Source organism: Lipotes vexillifer, unplaced genomic scaffold (assembly GCF_000442215.2).
Source record: "Lipotes vexillifer unplaced genomic scaffold, Lipotes_vexillifer_v1.1 scaffold408, whole genome shotgun sequence".
Classification (NCBI taxonomy): Eukaryota; Metazoa; Chordata; class Mammalia; order Artiodactyla; family Lipotidae; genus Lipotes; species Lipotes vexillifer.
In genome coordinates, this window is record NW_006787469.1 from 2,298,031 (window position 1) to 2,309,616 (window position 11,586).

The 11,586-nt window shown below is 43.0% G+C and overlaps 1 protein-coding gene across 1 annotated transcript; it reads left to right on the top strand.

Annotated features, from left to right (window-relative positions):
- Positions 1–996: 996 nt before the first annotated feature.
- Positions 997–7,525, top strand: CCDC32 (coiled-coil domain containing 32). Its single transcript, XM_007460176.1, has 3 exons — positions 997–1,246; positions 4,169–4,325; positions 7,387–7,525. Exons 1-3 carry the CDS (start codon positions 1,003–1,005, stop codon positions 7,523–7,525), a joined length of 540 nt encoding a protein of 179 aa, XP_007460238.1. The 5' UTR covers positions 997–1,002.
- The last annotated feature ends 4,061 nt before the right edge of the window (positions 7,526–11,586 follow it).

Below are 11,586 nucleotides of genomic sequence, written 5' to 3' on the forward strand. Positions count from 1 at the left end.
GTATATGGAACTGTGCAGGGCCTTTAGTCTGTATCCTACTGAAAACAGAATTTAATTGGCAGAGGACAGAGTGGTTGCATTTTGGAGATCTTTGGAGAAAAGTGCAGAATGGTTGTCCTCACTGGAAATGTCCTAGAAATTCCTCTGTGTGTGTGTGCGTATATGTGTTAAAACATCCATAACATAAATTTTACCATTTTAACCATTATAGATGTACTGTTAAGTGGCATTCACATTATTGTACAACCATTCCGACCATCTATTTCTAGAACTTCCCAAACCGAAACTCTGTACCCATTAAACAGTAACTCCCATTACCATTCCTGCCTCCAACCACCATTGTATTTTCTGTCTCTATGAATTTGACTGCATAGACCTCATATAAGTGGAATCATTCAATATTTGTCCTTTTGTGTCTGGCTTATAGAAATTCCATTTTAAGGGACTTCCCTGGTGGCGCAGAGATTAAGAATCTGCCTGCCAATGCAGGGGACACAGGTTCGAGCCCATGTCCGGGAAGATCCCACATGCTGCAGAGCAACTAAGCCTGTGCGCCACAACTACTGAGCCTGTGCTCTAGAGCCCACCAGCCACAACTACTGAGCCCACGTGTCACAACCACTGAAGCCCACGCGCCCAGAGCCCGTGCTCCGCAACAAGAGAAGCCACCGCAATGAGAAGCCCGCGCACTGCAACGATAGCCCCCGCTTGCCGCAACTAGAGAAAGCCCATGTGCAGCAACGAAGACCCAACACAGCCAAAAATTAATTAATAAAAAAAGGAATTCCATTTTAAAAGACAAACTTCATTATGAAAACAACCTGAGTGCAGAGCCAGAAGAGGAACCTAATTACCCTTTGGTCATCTTTTTCTCTATAACATAGGAATGTAATAGAAAACATTCTAAATTTTGTTAAGAGAAACTTGATAAAAGGCTATTACCTTCCTTCCTAAGTCAGTCCTTATTCACTTGAGCTTCTGTTTTTTCAGCTCAGATTCCAAATGAAAATGTTTGAGAACGTTGACTCTACAACTACAAGATCTGGCCCGGATCTTTGGGCTGAAATCTGTTCCTGTCTGCCACATCCTGACCAAGAGGATAGTGCCAGCAATGCTTTCTCAGACTCCTTTATGGATTCTTACCCTGCAGGCACAGGCCAGAGGGAGGCCCCAGACTTTGCTGTGCAGCCAGCTGTAAAGCCTTGGGCTCCCCTGCAGGATTCAGAAGTGTATTTAGCATCTCTAGGTAAGTTAGATGGCTTTTTTTTTTTAATCAGAAGCTGGTGGTTTTAAGGAAGCATGTTGAAGTTCTGTTACATCAAACCTGGTTTTCTATTCTCAGTTTGTTTTTTTGTTTGTTTTTTTGTCCTTACCACATGTATCTGTCAGATGTAATTCTAGGGGGTGTTTCAGGTTGGTTGTTGGGAAGGAGCCCCCTTTTCCTTGTACATCCCTTAACAGTCTTTGTCATCTCCTGCCTCTGACTGTTTCATCTCAATTCTGCTTTATTTATTGGCATTCTGTAGGACACTCTTGTTCACTCTTGGTGGCCCATGTATTCAGATAACCCCAAAGTGTCATACCTTATGCATCCGGAAAGAGGAAGGTCATGGTCCCAGAGCTACATGTGGATTTATGATGCTACAGTTTGAGAAACTTATATTTAATAGATTGATGGTTAGGATGGGAGTATATTGACATAAAATTCATTCTGCCTCTTGTTAGCCATTTTAGTTTTTAAATATTTCCTGAACACATCTTCACTGCCCTGTCCTGTGGCCTTCCTTAAGTATTTAGAGAGACTCCTAACACAGGAAAGAGATTCAGATTGTCCCGTGCTAGGGGAAAGACAAATATCAGTCTTTGGCAGTGATCGCCAATCTTCAGAATTGTGTTAACCTTTATTATTAGACATCCATGAGATGCATCAATATGTCACAAAACCAAACCTGAGAATAATTATTTGAGGAAGGAAAGGCAATTCAGGAAGAAGAAGCATTTGAGGAAGGACAGAAAGAAGAGTCAGAATAGAGTTTACATGATTGCTAAGAAATTTCTTGGAAAAATAGAAGGAATTTGGTTAATGATGTACTGGAGGAAAAAGAATATGAGAAAAACACAGGTGGAATGATGGCTAATGAGAAAGATGAGGGTGTAATATGAAATTTGTTGGGAAGCCACCAGAGATAGTATAGTAATACTTGCAGCAATGGCTGAGGAGGTTACCAGTTCTGTTGTAGTCAGAATATCTGTTTAATGATGATAAGGAGAAGCCACAGTCTTAGGAAGCTGAAGAACCAGATCCTTCGGCTTGTTGGTGCTCTGTGCCCAGGGCATATAAGAAACTGTCATGGATTCAGTGATGTTTTTGATTGGTGAAGACTGGTTCAGAAAGTTAAAACTCCACTGATCTTTTCTAAAATCAGTTAAGATGATGATTAAAATGTCCTCTCCTGAAGAAAATAAGAGGGATTCCTGTTGCCTATGGCAGAGTCTGGAAGATAATGGCAAGCGGGTTTGGAGGATGCAAGGCACCTATTTCTGCCTGATCACGTCTGATCAGGGACTCAGCACCCTCAGAAAGGGGAAGACCTTTTCCAGCCCAAAAGACTACCTCCCACCTTGACAATCAAGGCCTGACAACATAAAGACTGTTTTTATTGCCAAATAAACTTATATCAAAGAATCCACTAAGGGCAACAATTAAAAACTTTTAGCCAGTTCAACCTGAGATATACATAATCCTTTACCCATCCTCCAGGAGAAAAAAACTCCTCAAATATTTAACATTTATCAACTGTAGTTTTTTTTTTTTTTTTTACATGGGTGAGCTTTTGGTGGTAACTTGTAGCAACAAAAGGTGTTAGTTTTGATCAGTGGGTTCCAGCTGATGCAGCTTGTTTAGAAATGAAAACAAGATTGCAAATCATAAAGTTTCTATTGGTGGGCTTGATGTCCACCCCTCCCCTCCAAAAAGTCATCATTTACCTATTTATTATAGTTGGAGGCAAGACTAAATCAAGGCAGAAGGCAAATGGTGATACCCTTACTTGTATTCTTTTAAAGGGGCTATCTGTTCATCAGTTACACTTAAAATGCAAAGAAGAGTAACTAACCATGTATCACCAGGAAGCCATAATGGACCGCTCTCACAGGGATTACACGCTGTTTGTTTTTGTTAGGCTCCAGCATCCAGGCCACAAGCAGAACAACCTTCAAAAAAAAATGTTGGGAGATTCCTTTTCTTTAATCAAGAACTTAATCACATATAGAGATCTTAAAGGTCTCCTATTATTGAGTTCTCATAAAGTCAATTTTTTTTTTTTTTTAAATTTTTTGCGGTACGCAGGCCTCTCACTGTTGTGGCCTCTCCCGTTGCGGAGCACAGGCTCCGGACGTGCAGGCTCAGCGGCCATGGCTCACGGGCCCAGCCGCTCCACGGCATGCGGGATCTTCCCGGACCGGGGCACGAACCCGTGTCCCCTGCATCGGCAGGTGGACTCTCAGCCACTGCGCTACCAGGGAAGCCCCCATCAAGTCAATTTTTGTGTCTAATGAACCATCGAATCTCTCTTCATTTTATCTAATTCTTTCTCATGAGGTTTGGAAACCACTTTATGACACTGTAACAAAAAAACCGTTTACTCCTCCAAGAGACTATTTTCAGGAGTTGAAAAAAGAAAATAGTATACAAATGTCAAGCCAGGGAAAAAAGCATTTCTTAGAGAGATACCTGCTGGGCTTCTGTGATTTCAAAGAAACCATGCCATCAATTTATTTATGAGAACCTATAAACCCCTTTTCTGGGGTTAAACAATTAAACAGTTATTTGATATAATGCAGAGAGAAGGCATTGGGATGGAAAAAGAAAAATGTACGTTTGTCCTCCTTAAAAAAATGAGCTCTTTTTCAGGGAGTGTGCTTGTACTCATCAGTGAGAGAATTTTTAAGTTGACATTGCATTTTTGTTTTGTTTTGTTTTGTTTGGCCGCACTGTGTGGCATGCGGAATCCTGGTTCCCCAACTAGGGATTGAACCCGTGCCCCCTGCAGTGGAAGCACAGAGTCTCAACCACTGGACCTCGAGGGAAGTCTGGCATTTTTGCATTTTAGATTAGTTTTGTTTCATACTCACTTTCCTTGTTAAGTTCAACTTCCTCTCTCTTTAGAGAAGAAACTGAGAAGAATCAAAGGTTTACATCAGGAAGTGACTTCCAAGGACATGCTTCGAACCCTGGCCCAAGCAAAGAAGGAATGCTGGGATCGGTTCCTCCAGGAGAAGTTAGCATCGGAATTCTTTGTGGATGGACTCGATTCTGATGAGAGGTAATTGATTCTCAGTCCAGCTCCTGGTGACGGTCTATTTCACTGAAAGCATTTCTCTTCCTCTAAAGAAGTCAGGGAGAGCGACATCTGAGTCCAGATATAAGTTGATATCAACATCAGCTTTTCTGAGCTAAAATCATCCTTTGTAAGGTTGCTTTATTGGCTTAGTCCAGTTGCAGATTTTTGGGAATGAGTATTTTTGCCAAAAAGCAAATTCCCCACCTACATCTTTTTTTTTTTTTTTTTTTTGGCTGCATTGGGTCTTCATTGCTGCATGTGGGCTTTATCTAGTTGTGGCGAGCAGGGGCTACTCTTTGTTGCCGTGTGCGGACTTCTCATTGCGGCTTCTCTTGTTGCGGAGCACGGGCTCTAGCTGTGCAGGCTTCAGTAGTTGTGGCATGCGGGCTCAGCAGTTGTGGCTCGCATGCTCTAGAGCGCAGGCTCAGTAGTTGTGGCGCATGGGCTTAGTTGCTCTGCGGCGTGTGGGATCTTCCCGGACCAGGGCTCGAACCCGTGTACCCTGCGTTGGCAGGAGGATTCTTAACCACTGTGCCACCAGGGAAGCCCCCCCCCCAACCTACATCTTGATCACAGGTTGAGCAGAGTTGAGAATAAACTATTGTCTTCATTTTTAAGTACACATTGTGCTTGAGAAAGTAGTAATCAATCAACAACTGGAACCAAGTCTTCTTACCTATGAATCTCCACTGCCTTACAGAGTTTCTGTCATATTTCTGTCAAATTTGAGTAGACACTCAAATTTGTGTAGACCAAATGAATGAATTTCTTAATCTACTCTGAAGGCACTGCGCTTGATGTCATAGGCATGGAGGGGAGATATAAGGACGTTTTAGAGCCTTTTTTTGGTCCTCAGAACTAGGTGGGGAGAGCTGACAAATATATATGTAGACATACCTAACAAAATGAGGCACCATAGGAAAAGAGCCAGATGAGCGGAAGTGACTCATCTGCTTTAGGAGTTGAAAGACCATTGAACTCCCTCTGGGGTCTGGTTTTGTACCAAAGGAGAAGAGTATCTGCAGATGGGCTGGATGCAGAAAGGAGGAGGGGGCATTCTGCCACAAAGAGCAGGATGGTGCTTGACACCGGGGACAGGAGCTCTGCCACTTACTGGTTGTATGTTTCTGGGTGAGTAACCTGTGTGTGCCTCAGCTTCCTGCTCTGTAAAGCAGGAGTAGCACCTCTTACCTTATAGGGTTGTTATGAGCATTAAATGAGTTACTGTGTATAAAGCACTTAGAACAGTGCCTGGCACAGGGTCAGTACTGTGTGTTAGCTATTCTTAATATTATTCTTCCTAACAGAATTTTAAAATTCAGTAAGAAATTATTCAAAATGAAAATCAGTGAGGGAAATAAAAACCTGAATTTTAACACAAGGTCTTAGGAGAATATGACTTAACCTAAGTTTACATCATAGCATTAACACTGATTTTGAGAGTCCCATGGTATCAGATGAAGATACTGCTGCTGAAATCATGGACAGTATGTGAATAGAACTTCATGGTTACATTTTATTTTTTAATTTGCAAAGTATTTGCACTTACATTATCTCAAATATTGCATCAGTGTGCCCCCAGATCCTTCAGAAATCAGTGTGGCATCTAAGGTCAGGTCAACTTCCCTCTGAGGGTTCAGAAAATAATATACATTTTACTCTTTTCTTTTCCTAATTGAGCCTTAAACTGCCCCAAACACAAAAGATGAAGATGCACAGATTTCTGAGCCACTAATAATTTGGTATTATATTCTCTCCTCTTGAATATTTCCTTCCTCTCCAGTTCTGAGAAGAAAAGACAACTTTCTCCTGCATAATTCTCAAATAGGAATTCTTCTCAGAAATCAGATCAGCACCAAGACTCAAGTTTATGTTTCTGTGTATTTATTAATACCTAAAATAATGTGGTTTTCCCTTCCTTATAGAAATAATTGAAACAATTTAATGAAAAGTATGGTAGATGAAGATTAAATGCCCACATAGCACCTTAGTCCCCTGAGCTATGGGCACCTGTTGAGCTGTGGGCACCTGTTGCCCTGAGCCTACATCTGTGGGAATGCTTCTTTCTATCAGTGTTCAGAACAAGCGCCAGGAAACAGTAGATGTGCATTTGTTTTCAAACTTCAAAGTTTATGTTTTAAACACAGTCCATTTTGTAGTGGAATTGTGTGGTTCTTCACGTATGTGAAGGCCAGATGTGTGACCCTCCTTATGGCATGCTTTTGGCAAGGGAGCAGTGGGCTGGGAAATCCTACTGTCCACAACATGATTCCCTCATTTTAGGTGTCTAAAATCTGCTGGTTATGGCCTTATTTCTTGGCTTACGATTTTTTGCTATTGAAGAGCACAGAATGAGGTTTATATTATTCCTAGTCATTTGCAATTTACCATGGATGTCTACTAGCTTTAGGGTGGAGGATCCTGGGTACTCAAGGAAGGTGGGAGGGGGACACTTCCCCCTCCCCACAGATCCAAACAAAAAAGAGCCCCCTGGCATAATGGCCATTCCTTTGTGGGAGACATTGCTACTCAGATGTTTGGCATCTTGCTGTAGAAAGAACTAAACAAACAAAAACACACGAAAAATTGTGTTTAGTACAACTAAGTGCTATAAGTATAATTGAGCCTCAGACTGCTTCAGGTATAAGAGATTTCAAGATGCTCAGGTTTCTGCCTCACTAATAATTTGGTATTTATTTGAATGTTTCCTCCCCTTGACAATTTCTCTTCTCTCCAGTTTTGAGGAAAAAAAGACGGGACTGAGGCATAAGCTCTTTAGCTGTTCTCATCAAGCCTTCAGAGACTCTGCAGCCTGGTGCTGCTTGTTACCCAAGTGCCCACTAGGGGGTAAATTATGCCACGGAGCTGTCAGGATGCACAGCTGTCAGAGGAGTATCTGTGCTCCCCATGTTAGCAGTGAAAAACAATTATAGAAAGAAATTGGTGGTGGGTGGGAAGGCAGTCTTTGAGTAACTGAGATAATCATTAAGTAATTAATCAGTGAGGTCTGATGCAGCCACCCTTTTCTCCTGCTCTTTCCTAGCACCTTGGAACATTTCAAGAGGTGGCTCCAGCCAGATAAAGTAGCCATCAGTACGGAGGAGGTCCAGTATCTGATTCCTCCAGAGTCACAGGTTGAGAAGCCAGCGCCCGGGGACGAGCCAGCAGCAGTGGAACAATAAATTACACACACACACACGCCCAGCAGCTATCTTGGGAACAATAAATTACACACACACACACACACACACACACACACACACACACACGCCCAGCAGCTGTCTTGGGTCCGGAGGGAACAGCAGAGAGCTCGGCAGTGGCAGCAGCAAGGAGAAATCTAGGGAGGGAAAAAGCCCAGCCTTCCACTCCACCAAGCAAGCAGCTGCGGGCCCCTGAGGACTTGCTGGGGGCTGGCACGTGTGACTGTCTTGGGTAAAGTGACTGACCCAGTGTGTGCTGGATCAAAATACCGCCTTCCTCTCTGTCTCACAGCTTGTCTGAGCTCTGTTGCTGCAGGTGAGAAGTCTGCTAAGAACCTAGTGAAGGACCAAGTGTGAAAGTATTTGGAGAAACTGATACCCTTGTGTATAATGTATAAGTTAAGTGAAGCCATATTTTTTCTCGCCTCTTCTGGATGTTCCTGCCTGTGTTTCAAGCGTTCCCTTGGTAAATTGTCAGGGATGCGTGGCACCGAAGAGAGTGAAGTCTGCTTCCTTGAATCCAAGACCCATCTGAGGCTTCTCTAACAAGTCCATAATAAATATAGGGACTTTAGGAAAAAGAGGCTGGGCTTTTCCTTCGTCTGATTTGTTTCTTGTGGGGAAAATGAACGAAAGAAGTGTGAAAATATAGGTGTTTCTGTGTATACGTGTATATTTTTTATTTCATGCATGGTTTCTCCCCTGACTTCCTCTGGCACTTAAAAAGAGCCAGGTTCCAAATTAGACTTGTGTTTATGGTATTGGTATTTGAAACCACTCCTGAATAATTCCACACCTACTCCTTGTGGCAGCTTTCCTGGCTAAGCCTATGCTTCCTACCTTGTTTATGGTGTTCTTGTTCAGTTGGTATTGTCCACATAAAACTTTTCTCATCAGACTAGCTGTGTGTGGTGCTATTAACCTGATTCCTCTCAGAGAGACACTCCCAGGCAGTCAGGAGGTAAAGACAAATGCATGTCAACGCAGGAGAGCTGGTAATCTTTGCCAGATTCCTGTTTTTAACATGTGCCCTCTGACAAGCCAAACCTCGGTGCCCTGAGGGTGGGATTCTGAGGTCATGGCTCCAGTGGAGCGTCTTTCTGGGTAATAGGTTCCAAATCCCTAATGATGAACAGGTGGCCATAAAAACCTTCAGAGAACATTTGCTCATTTCTAAATCAAGTAGATTGAGAAATTTTGCCTTGTCCAAAAGGATGGGAACCAACCAGGTGATTCTATATACTTGCTTAATTATATGAATATTTTTGTCGTAATTTCCAGATGGGTTTTCCTTTTTGTTTTGCCATTGACTACTGGTGTTAGCTTTATTCTTACTGCTTTTTATTAGTAGGATGCCTTTGACAGAGAGAGTGACCCTCTGTTCCCCAGACACTTTGAGCAAGCCAGACACTGACAGTCATCCAGCCCTGGACTAAGCTTGCAAGGGATTCTGCCTGGGGTTCAGGTGCCAAACCTCACTCTTCCTACAGAGCCATCTGATGGCTTTCAGATGGATGGATAGGTTTAGAAAGGAAAACAAAAAAACAAAAAAAAACAACTAAGATTTTCCTTCTCCCTGCATGATAAACAAAATTATTCTTCCTCAGTAACAAGAATTTAAGAAACAAAGCAGTAAGGTCTGAAAATACTCTCCCAAAGAGCAGCTGATCATGGATGGTTAGAGAATGTTTCTGTACCAGAAAACAGCGTTTCTGTCATTCAGGCAGGATTCCAACTTTGCCTTTTCCCTACCTCCCATTTTTGACCTAAGAAACAAATCTTAATATGAAAAGGTGGGGAGTTGATTCAGAGGAACTGGAAAGGAATTGTAGGGCTGAAAGATGTTTAGCCCAGAGTGAAAACCCAGGGTGGGGCGGGGGTTGGGGGGAAGGCCCCAGATCTCTGCTGCCTTCTCACTTCACTCTACAGAGACAGGCTTCCACAGAAGGGAGTCTAATGGGCCGTAACTATGTTTTTTTTTTTTTTTAACATCTTTATTGGGGTATAATTGCTTTACAATGGTGTGTTAGTTTCTGCTTTATAACAAAGTGAATCAGTTATACATATACATATGTTCCCACATCTCTTCCCTCTTGCGTCTCCCTCCCTCCCACCCTCCCTATCCCACCCCTCCAGGTGGTCACAAAGCACCTGAGCTGATCTCCCTGTGCTATGCGGCTGCTTCCCACTATCTACCTACCTTACGTTTGGTAGTGTATATATGTCTATGCCTCTCTCTCGCTTTGTCACAGCTCACCCTTCCCCCTCCCTATATCCTCAAGTCCGTTCTCTAGTAGGTCTGTGTCTTTATTCCTGTCTTACCCCTATGTAATGAGGTGGATAGACCTAGAGTCTGTCATACAGAGTGAAGTAAGTCAGAAAGAGAAAGGCAAATACCATATGCTAACACATATATATGGAATTTAAGAACTATGGTTTAATTGCTTTAGAGGTGACAACTTAAGTGATGGCTCTAAAAAAAGGTGAAACTCTATTTACCAAAAACAAATTTGATATTAGTTCCCAAAGCTAACTTTTTAATATAAATTTAACTTAGGCGATTTATGTAGTACTAAATTTGAAACCAAGAGTCTTGGGTGCTATCTTTATCCGTGCTGTGGCTTACTGTGGGATCATAAGTCAAATGACCTCTTTGTATTCCAGTTCCCTTTCAGAAATTGGACTAACCATAGGAAAAATTGTATTGGCCAAAAATGCTGATCTGTTTCCTTTGATCCTGGAAATTCCCAAGGAGCTCCAGTTAAGACTTCCTCAAATCAGTAAAATTTATGAGTTGAGAGAGCCTTTCTTAGCACCCCTAACTTTCTTCCTTCCTCATGTCCTTAATGAAACAGACAGAAAGTTAGAGCACATGGAGCAATATTTACTGCTAAACCTTAGAGCCAGAGAAGGGCAATTCCCAACAGGGCAAAACAATAATAACTAGGTATATCCAGAGAAGGCTGGTTGGAGCCAGGGAGATAAGGTAAGTGATTGCCGCTGTTCTCTCCTGGCACAGGGCTTGGCAAGATCAGTGCTGGAATGGCACAGGCTTGCATCCAGTACCTGCTCCAGAAATAGGCTCTGGATGTAGGCACAGCAAGTAAACAAACGTCCTACCAGCCGTTGCCGAGGTGTGTCCCTCTCAGGCAGGCCTGCCCACCAGGACTATTGCTGGAAGAGGGAAGATGCCCTGGAGCCAATCCCTGGCCCTGCCTTGGAATGAGTCCCCCAACGCTGGGAACAGCTCCAGCCACATAAAACAGCTGATATTTTCCTGAAAATTCCAAACTATCCCAAACAGCTTTGGCCCTACCTCAGTTATAAGATTCAAGACAGGACACTGTCATCGCAATCTTAGGCTCGTGGGAGGGCTGTCTACTTGAACCCAGTGGGCTATTTAAGGCACAGGTTCATTCATCTAACCAATGTTTGTTGAGCCCCTGCCATGCTTCAGGCACTGTGCATGGTGGTGAATAAAATAAAACCGTATGTTCCCACGTGGGTTGATGGAGGGGCAGATACGGCCTAGTTAACTGGTGCTGTGGTCTCTGATTCTGTAGAGCTCTAGCACAGGCACACAGTGCTTTGAGAGCATATGGGAAGGAGATATGAGAGCCCTAGGCTAGCTGGGTGGGAGGTAGGAGAGAGACCGAGTTAGGGAAGCTGAGTCCAGAAAAATGAGTAGCAGTTGGAGAGAATAGAGGGATAAGAGCATGGGGGCAGAGAAAAGTCCCAGAAGAGGAAAATAGCAAGTACAATGGCCTGAAGGCAAAATAAAGTTTGGATACTGGAAAATGGTTCAGTGTAGCTGGAGTATAAAGGACAAAGAAGGAAGCATCAGAAGGTGAGGTTAGAAATTAATAAACAAGGCCAGGTGTGAAGGGCTTTCTAAGCCATGTTAAGGAGCTTGGAATTTATTTGGGGAGCAACAGGGAGCTAAAGGGTCATTTTAAGAGGGGCAGTGACAGGACCAGAATTGCATCTAGAAAGATGGTTATGGCTGCCATGGGTTTGACATGTTTAAATTGATGAGGGGAGCA